The 21,464-nt window shown below is 33.1% G+C and overlaps 1 protein-coding gene across 1 annotated transcript in view; it reads right to left on the reverse strand.

Annotated features, from left to right (window-relative positions):
• SLC12A2 (solute carrier family 12 (sodium/potassium/chloride transporter), member 2) overlaps positions 1 to 21,464 on the reverse strand; it is a 117,919-nt gene that overhangs the window by 35,734 nt on the left and 60,721 nt on the right. Inside the window, exons 7-16 of the mRNA XM_011981217.1 lie at positions 20,035 to 20,145; positions 18,516 to 18,624; positions 15,623 to 15,750; positions 15,439 to 15,523; positions 12,378 to 12,529; positions 6,687 to 6,794; positions 5,534 to 5,657; positions 4,324 to 4,425; positions 2,978 to 3,133; positions 1,620 to 1,719 (exon numbers count right to left, since the gene is read on the reverse strand). Coding sequence (XP_011836607.1) covers positions 1,620 to 1,719; positions 2,978 to 3,133; positions 4,324 to 4,425; positions 5,534 to 5,657; positions 6,687 to 6,794; positions 12,378 to 12,529; positions 15,439 to 15,523; positions 15,623 to 15,750; positions 18,516 to 18,624; positions 20,035 to 20,145 — 1,175 coding nt within the window. The remainder of the gene's footprint in view (positions 1 to 1,619; positions 1,720 to 2,977; positions 3,134 to 4,323; positions 4,426 to 5,533; positions 5,658 to 6,686; positions 6,795 to 12,377; positions 12,530 to 15,438; positions 15,524 to 15,622; positions 15,751 to 18,515; positions 18,625 to 20,034; positions 20,146 to 21,464) is intronic.

Consider the following 21,464-nt stretch of genomic DNA (forward strand, 5'->3'; position numbering starts at 1 on the left):
GCCTCAGCCTCCCGAGTAGCTGGGACTACAGGCGCCCGCCACCTCGCCCGGCTAGTTTTTTGTACTTCTTAGTAGAGACGGGGTTTCACCGTGTTAGCCGGGATGGTCTCGATCTCCTGACCTCGTGATCCACCCGTCTCGGCCTCCCAAAGTGCTGGGATTACAGGCTTGAGCCACCGCGCCCGGCCCATACTTGGCTATTTTTTAAATTTTTGGTAAAGACAAGATCTCACTATGTTGCCTAGCCTGGTCTGAAACTGCTGGTCTCCAACTCCTAAGCTCAAGTGATCCTTCTGCCTCAGGCTCCCCAAGTGATGAGACTGCAGGCATGAGCCACCATGCCCAAAAATAATTTTTTTTTAATGTTGCCTTTACTACAATGAGCCAAAGCAACAGGTTTTTTGTTTGTTTGTTTGTTTTTTAAATTAATGGCAATAAACATAGACTCTTGGTCATACTCTCAGTTCTAGGATACAACTTTTTACATAAAAAGAATAATTTCTATTTTCTGTTATCTTTGACATCACTATCCAAAATATGCTGAAGTGAAAAGTTTTCCTCCCAGGGCTCTCATTCCTTCTTCTCCATTTCTGTCTACACTAAAGCTGAAGACCTGCGTGTGGTCTCTGAGAATTTTTTATTCTAGCAAAAGGAAGAGGGGAATTCGAAAAAGTAACAAAAAACAATTACTTTGACTGGGAGGGAGACTGGGTAGAGCAATTCTCTTTTGACACTTATCTATGTTTCAGCGTTTCTTTAAACATAGGAAAGATTTGTGTTTATCATGCAGAAGCCAATAAGGAGGGATTACTCATGACTAAAGAAAGTTTATACTGAGGGTTAATAAACTATTAGAAAGATAATATAATCTTCTTTTGTTTTTTTTTGAGACGGAGTCTCACTCTGTTGCCCAGGCTGGAGTGCAGTGGCACGATCTTGGCTCACTGCAACTTCCGCCTCCTGGGTTCAAGCCATTCTCCTGCCTCAGCCTCCCAAGTAGCTGGGACTACAGACATGCGCCACCATGCCTGGCTAATTTTTTTATTTTTAGTAGAGACAGGGTTTTACCATGTTGGCCAGGCTAGTCTCGAACTCTTGACCTCAAGTGATCCCCCAGCCTCAGCCTCCCAAAGTGCTGGGATTACAGGCATGAGCCACGGTGCCCATCCAAAATGGTAATATATTCTTAAAGTCATTTATTGAGGAAAATAGTAATAAATGCTCTTTAGTGTAAGCACTGATTCTTTGTCACTATAAGTTACTTCCAGTTAATCACTGATAAGACACAACTAACAATTTTAGTGTGTTGGTAATGTACAAAATAAGGCATGTCAAAAAATCTTTATGAATCTCATACAGTTACATAACTTTAATGGCCATGGAGAAAATAAAACTTTGACTTTATGATATGCATCATTTAAAAGTCTTCAAGTGAGAAAACTCCAAAACCCTCATAACATTTTTGTTAATTTTTCTCTTTGTACAATTTTGTTCTTGAATAATTAAACTGCCCAAGTCCAATTAAAAATGTGAAATGCACATGAAAATGTCACTGAAAAATAAGAACTGACTGGCCAGCAAAAAGAAAATGCTTTCATGTTTCCTTCTTTATCACATACCTAAAGTTTTTCACGTGGTCTTCCACTCCAGAAAGACGAATTGAATGCTGCAGTGCATTCAGGTAAGTCAGGGCTTGTGTAGAGGATCCCCAATTCACATCTGTGGGAAGATAATGTTCATGCAGCATTAACATCAGTAATAACAACCAATCAATAGCGAATCTGAGGCACAGAGAATTAAACATGCTTTCACATTTAAAAAGCCAATTGCTGAAATACACTATTGTACTTTCAATAGTTCACATATACAGCAAGATATTAAGACTGATAATCTGAACTATAATTCATTTAAAGTATAATTTAGAAAAGATAGATAGGGCTGCAGACATGCTGTGCATACAACTCTAAAAGAGTTTCACAAATAAATATGTTAAAATTATTGTTTGTATAGCCAAAGGTCTAAAGGGAAATGAGCAAATTTCTAATTGTTAAGAAATACTTGTTTATTATACTTAACTGGGTTATTTGAACAGGAAAATTTTATTTCTTATTGAATAAACAACTTGGACTTCAAATGATTTTAGACATTTGTTAATTTATAGACTTACTAGGTACGTTAGAGAAATAATTTCTTCTAAAATGGTTTATTTCATTTCTGGAGCTACCACTTTAAAAGCTCATCATTTCATATCTGGATTACAAAATGTATTCTTATTGAAACTAATCTTATGTAATCTCTTCCCAATCTATTCTATTAAGCCCAAATGAAGACTTTCTCATCAGGTCTTTCTTGTGTCACAGGTTATAATGCTCAATACTGGGACCAATCCTAACATACTCTAGCATCATCATCTTACAGGGAGATACATTTAGCTGTTATTAATATGACATACTAGGAAATCACTAATCATTGCCCAGTTAGAACAAGTTTGTCCAATTTCCCCTGCTACATAGTATCCTACTGGGAAAGACACTATGTCTTCCAATATTTTGTTAACTCCGTGTTATTCAATACAGTTCTAAGACCACAGTAGGTTATATATATATATAGATAGCCTAGCTTATTAGGCTACATAGCTACTACAGTACTGTAACTGGATCCTTTCAAAAAATAATTTTAAAATATAGTGAATGCAGCAAAATGTTAATTATATGCATTTATTATTTTTCTACAAATAGGATCAATTTAATTTATGAGTAAGAATGGAAACCGTAAGAATAAAAAATCTCGAAGTAACTGTTTTATTAAAACTACATGTATTTGAAAAAATAAAACTTTTAAGAGTTTGGAAATAAAGTATTTTAGGTTTTATACAAAGTAGCTTTCAAATATACAAAAGATGATGCTTAAAATGAAAAATAACAAAGAACTTCTAGATGTTTTCTAGCTTGGGATACAAACAAAAAAGTCTACTAACCTGGTTTTTTGTAGGTAACATAAATATACAGCCCAAGGACTATCACATATGTTAGCAGTGCAGCCCACCAGTTAATGACAAACATCACTATGCAACAAAGAATTGCTCCAAGAAGTGATATCCACATGTTGTAGTATTTGAATGCAGGACGCCATCCTAACAATAACAAATAAATAAAAGTCACGCAAATACTTCATCAGCTTTACATAATGGTACATATGTATTCAAAAAATAACATTCTTTAGGGCTGACACACTGAGAGGACTTTAAGCATTAAGTATAAGTCGAATACTGAAAAGTGAAGTCAAAGACTATTATTGATCACAATTGAATTTGACAATTCTTGATGACTATGAAAAGGTAATATCTATTTCCACATTACTGTATCCTACTAGTTCTGTATTCAATAAACTCTTCATTAAAAGAGTAAATCAACTTACCTTAGGTGAATGTTAAAAACTACAGAAGGTTTTAAAAAGAAAGGTTTCAAATTGAATCCTTAGTAGTAACTAGGCTTTATTTTCTGGTTCTAAGATGACTCATATCCATAGTCTAATGAATATATAAAACATTTCAAACAAAATGTTCACAAAAATCATTAAAAACATAATCAACTTGCTAGAAGAACTAAGAGCTGACTACAGAAACACATACCTTCCCATTTAGTGAAGTATTTATGAAGGAAGCCCACTTTAAAAAATGTTGAAGACCACGTTTTTAAATTTTCATTGGTAAGTAGTTCCACAGGCAAAATTATTTTAAAAGATCATTGCAATAAAATTTATATATTTAAAGTAAAACCCTGATGCTAGAATGTTTGTGTTCAAAGTTCTCATACTTTTATCTTCCCTGTCCTCAGACTTTCAAATCTTTAAAAGAAACAATGCTTTTGTTTCTTCAGTTCCTTTCCTGATTTGCAATGGTAGTCACAGTTTATAAGAAAAGTCTCATACATTTACAGTTGATAGAGACCCCTTATGTCAGAATTTTACAGAATTCACTATGTTAAAACCATTTTCTTACAGGTAACCTACATCATAGTGATGTCCTTAGAACTAAAATAGAAATCAGCTAAAGATTGAAAAACTAGGTTTTTAAAAAGTAACAATTTTTCACAGTGTTATCAGAATTAGAGATTAATGCTAAACGCTTTGAAGACAAACAATATTATCAGTAAACTTACTGATAAAGAGATCTTTGAAGACTTAATTTGAATTAACTATAAAGGCAGACATGGCATTAATGAACTAATCCCACACATAATATCTTTTAAAATGTGGCAAAAGTTTTATTTTCTTTGAAATCAAAAATAGTATTTACAAACTTTTTTAAAAATGTAAAATTACCTGGAGATTTTGCAAGTGATGCATGGAATACTGAAAAATTGATCAATGCATATGATGCAAGGAAGAAGTTTGAGATAATTGGAGCAATAACATTCAGTTCAGCTGCAAAACAAACACGTGCAAGATTTACTGACGTATTAGACATTTAACTTTTTAAAATTATGAAGTATTTCAAATCTTTAGTTAACAACACAACACCCCATAACTACCATCCAGATTTCATAAACATTTAGATTTTGCCATATATGCCTCATATACTTAACTTTTCAGAAATTCAATCCTATGCAAACTATTGAATCCCCTTTATACTTTATCTCACACTTCTCCAAACTTGGTATATTCTGTCCAGTCATACATAGTTTTATGACATATATAGTCTATATGCATCATACAGTACTGTTCTGGGTGTTTTAAAAGTTATGTAAATAGCATACCATATGTATCATTCTGAAATTTGATCTTTTACATTTATTTTTGAAATTCATCCACATTGATATATGAAAACCAAGTTTATTCCTCTAACTGCTGCATATTTTTCTTCTATTGATCTAGGTTGCTTTCATTTTTCACTATAATGAATAATACTAGAAACATTATTGTATATGGCTCTTTAAGTATATATACAAGTTTCTACAGGGCACACACCTAGAAGGAAAACTGTTGATTACAGAAAAGTTTACGAGATATTGCCCACTTGTTCTCCAGAAGTGGCTACACCAAATATATATCTAATGGCATCAGATGGGAGTTAGTTTCCACACAGTCCCACAACACTTGGTGGTACATCAGCCTTTTAATGTCAACTAGTCTCAGAGGTTAGACAAAATTCTTTAGACCTTAAAAAGTCCAATGTCGTCTTTAGCAGTGGAAGACCCAACAGAGCTCACTTGTGATCAGAGGCAGAGTGCCAAAAAAATAGATCACCACACGCACTGATGTCACAGGTGACACTGGAATCCTTTTCTTTATGCCATTATCATATTTGTTTCAGGAAAAAGAACCTAGGAATTCCCTTTAGCTCTAATGAGGACTTAGTAATGGCAATAATTTCAGCAAATATGTACTGAGTGCTATTACTTACAGTACTTTATAAACTTTCTTTGATTACAAAGAGACTTAGTATACCAAGATAACGTTGTTAATAATAATTCAATGCCTAGAATATAGATGCACCAAAAATCTACAATAACACACCATTTATATAACTAACCAATTAAGATGAATCCAAGTGCAATTAAGAATGTTAAGATGTAGCCACGAAGAGGTTCATTATTTTTCCCATAACCTTTAGCAAACATCTGGAAAGCTGGGTAGATGTTGTCCTTACATAAAGCCTAATGAAAGAAAACATTAAAATGAAATATATTAAAATTAGATATATAGATTTGCTGAGAGTTCTAATAGGTTAATCAGGATTGAGACTCAAGTTTCTAATTCTCAGTCATCTCTTTTATCCTGTCCCACATACTGCTTCACCTACAAAATGTAAAGGAAATTCAAACATTTCAAACATCAGAAGGATGCTGGTCAAAATTTCTATCTGCCTTACCCTATCGCCATGTTGAAATTAAATTTTATGAAGAAGAAATCAGAGAAGCAGGCATACAAGTAAAAACAAAGTTGGAAGCTTGATAAATGATATAGTTGTGACCTATTTTAAGAAAAACAAGCCAATATCTTAAAGCAGATAAAAATCCTGACTATAAAACTTAACTATCTTTCTTAAAACATTGCTGAACACTGTCTTAAATGATATTTTCTACCTTTGGTATACTCATTGGCTATAAATACAGCATTAAGAACAAGACTGCAGAATCAACATTCATTTATTTGATTTAGCAATAAAAAGTACTTCCCATCAGTATTCAGCTATTTAATGCTCACTAAAAGGAGATAATGTCTATCCTATACGTCATTAAATCCTCAAGTAATGAACACAATGTGTAGCACACGTTAGGTACTTAAATATTTGTAAAATAAAATATTTAGGTTGAAACCATACTAACCAGAACAAAGATATTTTGCTACTCCCCATTTGCAGTCTTAGACTGCATTCCTATACCTTAGACATCTTGAAAATGTATGCTAAATATGTCAAAAAAGCAAACATCCAGCACTTCTAAAAAGAGAACTCAGACTATACCTTGACAGCAGGCAAATGCACAAATGTTTATATAAGTAAACATATTCATGTTCATTCATACACATAAAATTATGTATGTCTTTATGTGCATATATATATCATATATATGTATATACATGGTTGACAGAAGCAAATAAATTTGTAAACAGCAACAACTTCAAATTAAGAAGCATTACTTTAACTCTCCCTTTAATAAAGCCTGTAATATAAAAACGCTTACCTGAAATATTTTGGGAGCACTCACAAGGGATGCTAATGCTGATGAAAGAGTGGCTGAAAAGATACCTGCAGAAATTAATGGTGTAAATCCTGACACCATACTCATTACCTTAAATAAAAGTGACAAAAATAGAAAAATAAATCTCACAATTCAGAAAATAGCACAATATTATGTGGTCACATTTTGAAGGAGGTTAACACTGGGGATAATTTTATAGTAATAACAACAACAATGCTATGTGCATTACAAATATCTGAAACAAATTTACCACTAGTCCTTACCTTAAGAAAACCTTTTCATTCATAAAATGTTAAACACACACAATGGCAGAGAGAAGAGAATAATGAACTGCTAACATTTATCACCTAATTTCAACAATGATCAACTTAGGGACATTCCCCACAATATTTTGAAACAAGTCCCATATATCCTTTAACATATAAATATTTCAGTACGTATCTCTAACAGATAAGGACTTTTGAAAACTTAACTATAATGCCAATGTCACAGCTTAAAAACTTAATAATTGCTTAACAGTACCACAAAAAGGCAAGTCAGCATTCAAATTCCCTAAATTACCCTTTCTTATCTTTCAAAAAGAGTCTGTTCAAATCAGGATCCAAAAAAAAAAAAAAAAAAGGTTACACATTATATTTGGTTTATGTGTCTCTTCAGTATTTTTCAATCAACAGGTTCACATTTCCTTTTCCTTTTATTATTTTTCTATCATTTCTCTCATGGAGATCTCATGCTCTGGATTTTTCGGACTTCATCATCATTGTGTTGCTTAACAACTCTTCTCATTTCTATAATTCTAGTAAACTAGTTCTATCTAGACAGTTAATCAAAATGAGGTAAAAGTTTTGGCAAGAGTATTGCATAAGTGCCATCATGTACTTCTCATTAGGAAGACTGTTTCTTATGTTAAGATACTATTGTGGTTAGACTATTTTTTTCTAAGCCTTTATCTTTTAGAGCTAAATGTGGAAATATTTCCAGCTGAAGATATGATCTAAAGTCTAGGGTTTTGCTCTAAATAATCTGGGATAGGAGGAGTTACACAGGAAACAAAATTAACCATGCATTGATAACTGATAAAGCTGGGTATTATAGGTATTAGGTGTATTATATTGCTTTCTCTGTGTACATGTTCAAATATTTCCTCTTAGAAAACTTAAAAAAAAAAAACAAAAAAAAACACCAACAACAAAGGACTGATCACCAAGCTCATGAATCAGGTAAATTCAAACTGAGGGGCACAATTCAAAACAACCCGGTTCAAATGCTGAAAATGTCAATGTCATAAAGATTAATGTGAGCTAGAAACTCCCCTAGACTAAATGATTTTAAAATGACATGATAACTAAATACTATGCGTGATCCTAGATGAATCTTGGACTTAGAAAAAATACTATAAAGGACATTACTGGGACAAGTGGAGAAATATGAACATAGGATATATATTTAAATAACAGTATTTCATCAATGTTTAATTTCTTAAGTAGGATAACCATATTGTGCTTACACAAAATGCATTAAATACTTCAAAATGATTGTCATGTCATGATGTCTATAACTTATTTGAGGAGAAAAAGACTATACATATACACATACAAAGCAAATAGGGTACAATATAAACTAGTAAATATAACTGAAGGATAAGTACACAGGTATTCACTGTGTACTTCTGAATCTGTGAAACTTGTCAAAACACAAAATTAAAGTGGAGGAGTTGTGTGGTGGATTCAACTATTGTCAACTTGAGCAGCTGTGAATGGTATTATAAATTTCCCAGCAGTGAATGGTGATCTTCACTCAGATTATTTGCTTCCTTGGTAGAGATTTTATCTTTCATTTATATTGACTAAGAACATGTCAACTGAGACCAAAGAGATAAGGAAATCAGGTTTTAAGCTGTTTCTGTCACACATTTGACTGTAAAATTTAATTGTTTAAACCAAACAGAAAGTTAGCAACGGGTACAATCCCTGTCCACAATGCATAAGCCTGATTTCATGTACACATAAACCACCCTGTTGACTAAACATCTTTCCCTAGATCTTCCATTAGATTTAAGGTTAAATATGAAGAATACATCTCTGAAGTGTTTTAAAGACAGTAGCACAGACTTCTAAGAGTGGGGAGAAAATCTGAAAAGATTGTTTTCTACTCAGCCTTTTAATAACAATTTGATAGTTATATATATGCTGTGCATTTTTCATAGTCACTATTTTTCACAGTAATGCTGGATTACTTAGAACTGACAACCTTATCTTTAGGGAAGGAGATTGTGAAGGACAGATGAGTCAAGATTAAAATGAATAAACCCAGTTTCTGCTATACAGCCTCATTAGATCACACAAAATTCTATATCTGTCGTAACGATCTCAAAGTTAAATTAAGTACAAAGAAAGACGTAAGTGGACGAAAGTAGAGAAAGAGTATATGATACATTATGCATTGTAGGAGTAAGGCAAAACTGACACCACCAGCATTACTATAATCTTTTCTCTTCCATGTTGAGGAAACAATACATTTTCCCTTCTTCCATCAGTTACAAATTGAAGTAAATTATGATCCAGACTTTTCATCTGGAAATACTATGTTTTGGGGCCTGTTATAATAGGTTTCCTGTTTTCTAGTAAATAGTTGAACGGTTATGCAATAACCTCTGCACTTCTCAACATATAATGGTGAAATAGCAGCAAGGATAATAATATTGAATGTAAATAATATTAGTGTCAACGATATACAGTGGAAACAGATGAAAAAATGACCGTGTTGTCTCTAAAGGGGAAAAAAAGACAAAAGTCTAATAAAAGCTAAAAGATAGCAAGTAAACAAAATGAATGGTAAAAGTCTGTGTGGGGGTGTATGTTGAAGATGATTTGGGATTCAAGAAAATCTTCATGGAACTAAGTTGCCTTGAAGTCAGGTGGATCTGGACATGGAAAAATAAACCACAGGAGAATTCCAAGCAGAGTGAAGCAATCACTAAAGGAAGAGAGTAGGGTATGTATGTGTGCGTGTACAAATACACTCAGTGGCTGGAGTCCAGTGGGAACAGAAGGCAGTGAGGCTTAAGAAGAGGTATGAAGGGCTCTGACTGATTTAGACTAAAGCTCGCATTTTGTTTATTATGCAACAGTGAGTCAAAGGTTTCAGAGGACATTATAATGTAGAAATATAGCAAGCAATATAAGACTATATATACAATTTAAAATTTAAGAGCAACAAGATAACCCAAATAACTTTATTTCCTGAAGTATGAAAAGGTGATTATAAAGTATGACTTGTACAGATCTTATGATGAAGACTCCAACTTACATACTCCTCAGTTATGTCCTATCCACCATTCTTCATTATCCAAATGCCAAGGTATTTATATTTTCACAAGATTTTCCCTCATGTTGTATCGCTTTACAAAGTATTTTTGAAAAGTTTACTTAAATTAGAAAAGCAGCTTTACTTATACCAAATTCCTCTTTGCTTGAATGAGTCCATACTAGACTTGATAAAGACAACAAACTTTTCTATCTTAAGGCCACACAGAAATCTGACTGGTATTTTCAGTCACTGGGCAAAGACCAACGTTTGTGCCTTCCATACACAATATCAATGTCAGAATTGGCCTGAATCATTAGCTGGATATGAATACTTTCTTTCATTCCTACAATTCTGCCTAGTCTCATGACTAGAAAACACAAACTTCTATCACATAATTGAGTTCAATATTTGTAACCACTGAAAGTACAGTCAATTGCTTCAAACTACATAATAAAAAATAAAAACAATGCCTTTACAAATTTTAGTTAAAATTGTATTGTAAAATTTACAGATTGTACATAAAACACAGCATTTTAAATACATTAAAATCCAAATTATTCTGTTTATACAATACTGAAAAAAATTACAAAGCAAAATTTTTATTTTTCCTTGGAAATCAGCAGAACGATGTACTCTATGAATTTACAATAGAATATTTTGATTTAATCTCCTGAATCTACACCTTTGTGTTCTTTCTACCATCCTAGGACTTAATAAACAACTCAAAACTATCCTCCAAATTAATTTTAGTAATATATTTTCCCCTTATATAATCTTTTCTGTTTCTAAAAATGCATAAATCTGGCAGACTAAAATTTCATTTCAATTTCAGTACCTTAATAGAGGTAACAATAAACAGCAGAACTGACAGCCTCCAAATACTTGAGAAGTACTACTAAACTGTCCAGTTTGTATGTTTTAGAAATTCACTAGCTTTCAAGTATCCATTCAGAATTAAATTCTGTTGTTAAATGTTAAATGGTGATTTCATGCTGAATGACTTTATATGAGCCATATCCAATAAAGTAACACTACTATTGACACTGATCAATGCTTTTATAAAGGCCATTTATATATAAAGCAATTATGAAGACTAATTAGAAAACTGAATTCAATTGGTATGGGTTTAAATTGCGCAAAATAAAAATATTTAGTTGTAAATTTAACAAAATACATACAGGACGCGTATGCTGAAAACAACAAAATGCTAACTAAAAAAATCAAAGACAACACAAATAAATGGAGAGATGATGTTTATGAATTGAACACTCAACATAGTCAATTCTCTCCAAATTGATATACCAGTTTAATGTAAATTCCTATCAAAATCCCAACAAGACTTTTTAAAAATAAATGTAAGGTACTTGGGTGATAGGTGTGCCCAAATCTCAGACTCCATCACAACACAATTCATCCATGTAACCAGAAACCACATGTAGCCCAAAAACTACTGAAGTGATAAAAAAAAAAATTAAAAAGTAAATAAATTAATTAAACCCCCCCCCACACAATGTTATTTTAAATTTTTATATGGAAAGACCAACGAACTAAAATAGCTAAAACAATTTTCTTAGAAAGGCTAAAATGGGAGGAATTAATCTACCTGACCTCAAAACTTACCATTTAACTACAGTAATTAAGAATGTGTGGTACTGACACAAGGACAGACACAAAGATCAACAGAACAAAATCAAGAATCTAAAAACAGACCCACACAAATATGACCATGTGCAAGATGATTCCATGCTTTCTAAAGCAGTATATTTATATACTACATATATAAATACACACACACTCATATATATATGTTACATGCTGTTATAAAAACATTAACTTCCAGGGGTTCTTTGCTCTTGAACATCCTCAGATTTTATCCATTCATATTTTAGTTTGCCCAATTAGATATCTACAGTTTTAGGGGAATATAAAGAACAACTGGCCAGGCGCAGTGGCTCACACCTGCCATCCCAGCACTTTGGGAGGCCCAGGCAGGTGGATCACTTGACATCAGGAGTTCGAGACCAGCCTAGCCAACATGGTAAAACCCCATCCTTACTAAAAATACAAAAGTTAGCCGGGCGTGGTGGCGGGTGCCTGCAGTCCCAGCTACACGGGAGATTGAGGCGAGAGAATCGTTTGAACCTAGGAGGCAGAGGTTGCAGCAAGCCAAGATAGCACCACTGTGCTACAGCCTGGGGGACAGAGCAAAACTCTATCTCAAGAAAAAAATTAAAAATTAAGAAAAATAAAATAACAACTGTCTTCCCTTCTATGCTATGGCTATATTGTGAATGGTCAGATTTGACAGTAGTCTCACCCCTAGATAAATACAGAACGTCTGTATATTACAAAGCCAATGCTCACCTGGAAGTTGTTCATTAGGCCATAGGAACAAGGACTGCTTTCACAAGATGAAAAATCAAAGTTTAATTTGCAGGCTGCAGAAGTACAGTTTGTTAACTCTGTGACAATAGTGTCATTAACGTTTCCAGTGGCATCTCGAACAACACAAGAACCTAAAGTTGTGACAAGACACAAGTGACAACAAGAATAATATACTTAATATCTACATTCATTTCAAAATTATACACTTATATATTTATAAAGAAACCAAAGTATGGACTATATATCTACTCAATTATAATAGCATACATTGCATTTACAGTTAAGACTTTACCTGGAACAGAATTTGTAAAGCATCATGGTCCCCAATATTTGGTGAAACTGAATCTTTTATAAAGAATAGTATTTACATATAAACACTTAAAAATCATGTAAACAGAGTTGTGGAAAATGGTATATTAGCAAACTATTTCCTAGCCTATTTGGTAAAGATGTCCTTAAGTAAATATGAAAACACTGTACTGAAAGAGTTCCAAACGGCAGTGATGTTTTCCTATACTCCAAATATTTTATACTTGAACGTGGCTAAAAATCAGACTTCAGGTAATACCATTCTTCTGTGAGGGAAAATAATTTGAATATTAATGAATTATAATTATATTTAAATCTCTGTCTCAAATATGATTACCCTGAAAAAAAGAAAACACATGGTATCTAAGATTTGCTTAAAAATAACCCGTAGAGCAGAGTGACTTGGAAATAGATGAAACAAGATTAAGCATGTACTAATATTTTTGCTAACTGTTTTGAAGCTGCGTAATAATTACTGAGCTAATTTGAAAATGCTCCCTACTCTTCCATAAAATTGAAAACTTCCGTAATAAAATATTTAAAAAGTGACCTTGAAGCAAGCTTTATTATTCAGAGTAACGTGTAATGCACAACTAATGGTAATTACCGTTCCTTACACTTTAAAGATTTTTACTTTCTGAAGCACTTTTTCAGTATTATTTCATCATATATTGAGGTAAAAATTACATGTATGACAGAAAAAATTGAATAAACAGAACTAAGTATGAGAAGGGAGGATATTTTAATGACTAGGCAGACTCTACAGTTCCTTGTTTTTCAATTTTTTCATCTACCATTCAGAACAGCCCTTGAAAAACCATGTTTCCATAAAGGTACCTCTGAAACAACTGGCAAATGAGGGGAGTACAGAGCCCTGCAAATCCCCCTAGCCCTAAAGTAACTGTATTTTCATGTGTTTTGTATTCTGATAGTCTATGCCTGAATTTTTTTGGGGAAAAAAGGTTCCACTGCTTTGAGCTTAACAAGCACTGGTGTAGAGGCTGCCTTTACAGGCCTAGCTACTGAACATCAGCATCAAGGGGTTACTCCTATTGTTCCAAGGGCTAATGTAGACAGAATGAAATGCGTACGAGGGCTAGCAATGTTAGAGGGTAAAATAAAAATAGAAAATGTTCATTTGCTATAACAAACTATTTTACAAGCTAAAACATAATCAATTAAGTCACTTTAAGACTAAATTTACTTTAAATAATGTATAGAAGCATGCTAGGAACTTTTAGGGGAACCCATATATTTTGCTAAGCATATATATTCATCTGTTTTTTCAAAATAAATTTCAGAGATTTGTCTATGAATTCTAAGGATAAATGAAATCCAAATTCCTTTGTAAATGCCAATTCATCCTGGGCGTGGTGGCTCATGCCTGTAATCCCAGCACTTTGGGAGGCTGAGATGGGTGCATCACCTGAGGTCAGGAGTTTGAGACCAGCCTGGCCAACATGGCAAAACCCCATCTCTACTAAAAACACAAAAATTAGCCAGGTGTGGTGGCAAGTGCCTGTAATCCCAGCTACTCAGGAGGCTGAAGCACGAGAATTGCTTGAACCCAGGAGGCGGAGGTTGCAGTGAGCCAAGATCAAGCCACTGCACTCCAGCCTGGGCCAGAGAGTAAGACTCCATCTCAAAAAACAAAAAACAAAAAACAAAAAACAAAAACAAAAGGCAATTCAGCCCACCCTGATATTATTAGTATTTCTGTCATGTAGTGACATTTCCAAATTACATTTAAGCAACTAGAAGCAGAGTTTATAAATATAAATACGCTATTACTTCCCAGCATATCAGTGAATATATAGCAAAAATGAAATTTTCTTACCAAATCCAATAGAAACCTCATATTGTATAGCCTATGGACTTGGAGTTTATGATTCTTCACATTAGTATTAAACTAAGATTTACTTTTGCATTATGCTTAAGAAATTTAACTATAAAGCTTGACAAACGCAAACCATACGTAAACTAATAGTAATTCATAGAAAATAGCCTTAAAGACTTTATTTAAAACAAACAACAACAAAAAAAACTTCTTTGCCATGAAAACAAATCTCTAAAACAAATGCCACTATCTTTGGTAGTGAAATCTCTGAGCTTCTATTTTCTCATCTGTAAGAAAAGGTTTAGAGACTGGTTGACCACTTAAGTCCTTTCAAGTTCTAAAATACCATGATCCCATGAAGTAACAACATGGTTTTGAAATAATTTTCATTAAATCTAGTAAGAATTTAGTAAAACTTTTCCTAAGTAAAACCTAGTATGTCCTATTCTTCGAAACCAGTGTTTTTATAGTAAAAAATTGCCAAGCATTGCTTAATAGCCTTGAAAGAATCTTTATATACTATAAAAAAAATAAATAACCATCTTTTAAAAAGTTCAGAAATTTGTAGCAGTAAAATTCATTTGCTTCTACATATGAATTGTTTTCGATAAATACATCTCAGTGGAATGAGTTTACAGATTCAATTTCATATAATTTTCTAATTTACCATAATTAATTAAAAAACTGGAAATGTCATAAAGCATTTGGTGGTTTAGATAATGTCTATAAAAGTCATTATTAGTTTTCTAAAAACTGTTTTTGAATTATAATAAGCAATTCCATATCTTTTTATTGAAATATTTCTGAATTTATAAGTTAGCAAATGTCATAAAAGTATTTATAGTATGTACATCATGAAATTTCTGTAACATAAAGAAATGTAAAACTATTTACCTACAGATACTGCAATTCCTACGTAAACCAATGTAGTAATTAAAATGGCTAGGAGTGTTCCTTTGGGTATGGCTGATTGAGGATCCTAGAAGACAAGAAGATTTTTAAAAGTCTATCTGTAAAAATAAATATACATATTCCACTTTTAAAATATATAATTGATATAGCACTTTACAATACTTACTGCAAGATCACCTGAGATATTCGCTCCAGCCAGAATACCAGTTGCAGCAGGAAAAAAGATGGCAAATACAGAAAAGAAAGTCTCTTCCTCTCGAAAATCTGGCCCAAAGTTCTCATTAAATATTTCAGCTGTAGAAAACAAAATATTTTTGACAATTAATGGAAAGCAAATTAGACTACAATAATTGAGGTCAAGAGTAATAGGTATATATGACCCCTAACTTTTCTTCAGTTAAAGTAACTGGTAAATTTTTGCATATTTCCTAGTTCAAGTATTTGCTGTTCTTTTCTTGTATGAGACAATGGTTTACAACCAAAATGATCATCTGATCTGATTCATGCCCCATTTTTGTATACCTCACCAATTACGTTTCAAGAGCCTCCGACTGAATTGTTACGACTAGCCCAAATGCAAATTAGAATGTGGATAATCTCCTAAATCTCTGAGGTAAAAGAAACAAGAAAGGAGGCAGAAAAACAAAAGGGGGCAAGGTGTGGTGCCTCACACCAGTAATTTCAGTAAGTGGGGAGGCCAAGACAGGCAGATTTCTTGAGCCTAGCAGTTCGAGACCAGCCTCGGCAACAGAGGAAGACCTTGTCTCTATAAATAATTAAAAAATTAGCCAGGAGTGGTGGCACATGCCTGTGGTCCCAGCTACTTGGGAGGCTGGGGTGGGAGAATCATTTAAGCCTGGACAGTCGACATTGCAGTTACCCATGATCATGCCATTGCACTCCAGCCTGGGTGACAGAGTAAGACCCCATCTCAAAGGAAACAAAAAAGGAAAACAAAAGCAACATCATAATAATATAGAATCAATTTTTTGATAGCTTCCAACTTACATTACCATCTGTATAGATTTTGGTCCACAGCTTTCTCTACTATCCCGTGATCCATTGATTTTTGAGGCTGTCAGACAATTAGCTAAGGTACCCTAAATAAAGTTGCTTTTGATTTCAACAATAAAAGCTTCAACTAGACCTATTGTTTTCATCTATGACTCTAAGATAACCGATTAACTGTAATGTATCCATCTATCCATTCAATACTTGAGTAGCTACCATGTGTCAGGTCCTGTACTACAGCTTTCTAGCATCTCGAAGAACCTAGAGATGCAATATAAACAAGTTAGACATTGTTCCTGCCTTCATGGAATTTAAGAGTCTCAATAGCAAACGACAAAATAAGAAACAGGTAATTATAAACAGCAGTAAATATTCTGATGAAAACAGGGAGTTGAATAACAAATGAGAGAGAGAGAGTCTAATTCAATGTGGTTACAAAAGGCTAAGCAAATATAAGGAAGGAAACAATACTTAAGCTAAGAGTTTGCTGAGCACGAATCAGTCATGTGATGATCAGGGAAAAAGAATACACCAGAAAAGAGAAACAACATGTATGAAGACCCCCAAGTAGAAAAAGGTTTAACTCTTTTGAGGAAATAAAAGAAGATAAAACTCTTACAGTAAGGGGAAGAATTAAATGAGAATGGAGTGACCACTGAGGGACAGAGTATGAATATTTTATAAAAGTTAAATTTATCCTAAATAAAATGGAAAATCAAGGTAGGGTCATAAACACACAAATGACATATACTATTAATGTGTGGACAATGGACTGAAAGATTCAACATCTGAAACAGGGAGGCTGATTAGGAGGTTGCTGCAGAGGTTCAATCTAGAGATGGGAAAATAAATGCACTGATTAGAAAAGGATTAAAATTAATAGGAGCAGGTAGGACGGGAAACACTAAGATCCTGGTTTCAGTTACTTAGATGGAAAAGCTTAAGAAGAAATAAGCAGGAGAGACTTCAAATAGTCAGTTGGATATATATTTATGTTTCAACTTCAAAGGAGAGATTCAGGAATAGAAACATGTCAGTTATCTTAATAGCATTTTGAGCCATGAGAATACACACCACCCAAGGAAGAGCATATAGTTAGAAGGTCAGCACTATAATAGTTGTACAATTCTGCATTTAAAGGGGGTAACAGGAGTAATAGTCATAGTGACTAGCAAGTTAGACACCTAGGGTATCTGACATCGAATAAAATAGACGTGTTTCAAGAAGGAGAAGAAATGACTAAGAGAAATGAAGCAGAGGACAAAAAATTCATAGTAGATCTAGCACCATCTGACTTATTTTGACCAACAAAAGCCAGATGTGAGAGGGGTTAAGGATGAAGCCATTTGGTAGAAGTTTGACAGGGCTATGAACAGTCTCAGAGTATTCTTCCACAGATCACTTATTAACTGCAAAGAAAAAAACAGCAACCTCACAATAGAGAAACTGTGCAGGTATAACCTTGACTAAGTCATCAAAACTAACACCACTAAGTAATGGAAAAAACTGCATCGTGCACCCTCCAAATGTGGTGCACTAAGAAGGAGACACGGTTCACTTATGTTCCTGACAAAAACGAATAACTTGAATCTATCTATAAAAACAAATAAGACAAACCCAACTGGAGAGATCTCCTGAAAATCAAATGGCCTGCACTCTTGAAAAATGCAATTATACCAAGAAACTAATATTTCTAGTTGCTTTCACAATCTTAGGTGCTTCTAAACTATTGGGCTTAAATATGCTAAAAGAATGAAAGTCATATTAGAACAAAAGTTAGAAATTCAGTTACAAATTCCCAAAACTAGTAGAGAATAAAATCTATTGCCTTTTGTTGCTAATAATGAAAAAGAAAAGATGTAAATAGAAGTAATTTTTACTCCAACTGTACAGCATACATAAAGGGGACAAAACTAAATTGTAAATTAGGATGAATCACCAAACCATAGTCAATTCTGTTACAAAATATCTAAAATGTACAAAATTTAATTGATAATAGAATTCTATAAACAGGTACCCTTAAAAAATATTGAAACTTTTTTACTTACATTTATAACCAAAAAACCCTTTTGGCTTCTTGCTCTCCAGTGGAATAAATGTTCCTATGACAAAGTCACCAATAGCAAGAAGTAGGATCACCAAAAGAACAATCTGAGCCTGCAATTTTAAACATTAAAAATTAAAATCAAGAATCTTGTTTCTGTATCTTGATTCGATTCCCCTAGAATATAACTTCCATGAGGGAAAAATTTCTGTCTTGTTTTGCCTGATTCCCCAGTGCCTTAAACAATGCCACATGCCAAGTAGCTGCTCAATAATTCCTTGTTTAATGAACAAAGAGATCTTTAAAGAAATATCTGGGGGAAAAAAAAGATAGTAAAAGTGAGATCATGCTGTATTTCTGAAATGAGTTAAAGATGTGCATGCCTTCCCACAAACCAAAAAGCACTGTAAATTCCAAAATACTACAGACTTTCATTCTAGATCATTCCTGTCTCTTCCACCTTAACACTACAATCTTGACATAGAAAACATGCTGAACACAAACACAAGTTTTATAAATGGTCCAAACATAATGTTGAGTGTGTGACTGCTACAGGAAAATAAGAAAAAGTACAGAAAGAAGATGACAATATACAGGAGGGAAATTCAAGTAGCAATGGGAATGGAAGGAAAGAACAATCTATGAAAACTACCATTTTCCCTTCTCCACTCTTAACCTCTCAATAAAACTGAACACTCATGAAAAACGGTGTCATCTGTGGGAAAAGGAAGTACATATACACTAATCATGTCCCAGGTGGTATAAAATTCTGTTATTTTCATACAGTAAATGTGTAAAATGTGTAAATAAATGATTTAATTTTATACTAATATGACTTTACAATAAAGTACAAGATTGAAAAAATTACTCTTTCAGGCTTTCCTAATTTTTGGTTTGGTAAACATTATCATATCATATACAGCACAAATATGTGACTTTTATAAGGTCTTTAAAGTAACGTGGATATCCATTACTTGGGAAACTACAGCTGTGCTATGATGCTCTAATTCTCAAAGAGACAAAAACACTTCTGGGTGCTCTGCTTATGGGTAATGTGACTTTAGCAATTTTTTCCAGAAACAATGATACTGGCTTTGGTAGTCATAACTTCTGAAATTTCAATAGCAAGAATAACTTCTCTAACCTCATGTGGGCAATAACTTTTACTTACTGCCCCATGTTTAAGTTGAACTTTTAAATAAATTACAAAGCCAGATGTTTAATTTGGAATTAAACACTGACCTGAGCATTTTTACATATTGCAAAACTGGAGAATGGGCAAGACGGTGGGAAATTCAAAATTTACAAAGTACTTTGTTTAACTAGATTCTAGGTTGAGTGTTATCTCCAAAGATTCTCTACTTTGTCAAGTAGAAAATAACCTTATATATAAACTTTTGTGAAAATGGCCACTTAGGTACCATTAGAATCTGGAAATATTATCATACGTTAGAGTGTTCCCAAAACATAAGCTCTAAAAGCTCACATATTAAATATTTATAGGTGTTCCCATCATAACTTACTTTTGCTTCCCACTCCATTCCAGCTACTGAGATACCTAAAAGAATCACCACTGTAATGGCTCCAATAATTCGGATATCATTGATTTCATCTATCATAAGTATGGAATGTTCCTAGAAAAAAGAATCATAAATATAATAAGCAATACTAGTTATTTTTATACACATTCACACTCCTTTTGAAACATTTTAGAGATATTATGGTGCCTTACCTGTAGAAGTTGAATAAATGGTTACTTAAGAAATAAATGGAAGACCTAAAGGAACAAATTACTATTTACCACTGAGGTGTCATTCAAGGATCTGATGACATAAATATGTGATTACTAACACTTCTATATTTAATATAGACTCAACAAATCAAAAAAGGAATTGCTAACAAGAAAGTTATAATACTGCTAATTAGAATTTTAAGTTATATAGCACAAATATATTTTTTATTTATTGTGATTAGTGAGCTCATGCTTTTAATGGTCTTTTACACTGCAAGAGAGTAAGTGATGAGCACACCTTCCTGCTGCTGTCCAAAAACACACACCGTTTCCACTCTGCAAACAAAATTATTTGTAGCTTAATATCAATGGCATTTTTAAAAGATTCCCATCTAGGATAAAATTAAAGATTATGATATCCCACTTAACTAAGTAAAAAGCGATTTATCAATTACTACCACTTCTCAAATAAGGTAATAAAAGGCACAAAAAAACTAAAACATAACTTAGTTGTTTTGGTAACTCAGGATGACTATATATTCTGCTGCAACTGACAAAGTATAGATTATAATAATCCTATCAATTTGCTTCTTTTTTAAAAAAAGCAATCTTGTTAATGCTTTTCAAAAGAAATTCTTTCATAAAAGTCAACTACAAGAGAGGAATAAGATTGCTTGAATTCCAGATAAATGACCTTAATACAAATATCAGGGTGGAAAACCCCCTAGATCCAAAGATGCTTTTGACAAGCGAAGGCATAGAAAGTGTTAATATTTAACCAACACAGTAGTAAAAGTCATTTCCCAACCTTGTCCAACCTTCAAGGGTCCCATTAAATTTCATAAAGTAGTACATACTTTTTACTTTGCAAAAAAATTTTTTAGTTTTTTGATATTTGATTTCAACATCTCTTGAATCTGATCTTTGAAATTCTCTATAGCATTTGGATAATCATATCTGAGAATTACTTGAAAAAAAAAACGGTACTCATACAAATATCTATTGACTGGCTTTTAGATTTATGGACCATGATTGCAACAGAAGACTACCACTACAGCTCAGTATTTTATATAATAAATGTAGTTTAAAATGTTTTAAATTTCATATTTCTCTAAATTAAATTTTCCATGAAACAAAAACATGTATAAACCCTAATTAAATACTTTGATAAGCATTCACAGAGTAAACCTTAAACTTTGCCTCTCAAATAAAAATATACAC

The sequence above is a fragment of the Mandrillus leucophaeus genome, unplaced genomic scaffold, assembly GCF_000951045.1.
Source record: "Mandrillus leucophaeus isolate KB7577 unplaced genomic scaffold, Mleu.le_1.0 Scaffold221, whole genome shotgun sequence".
In the NCBI taxonomy this organism is placed as follows: Eukaryota; Metazoa; Chordata; class Mammalia; order Primates; family Cercopithecidae; genus Mandrillus; species Mandrillus leucophaeus.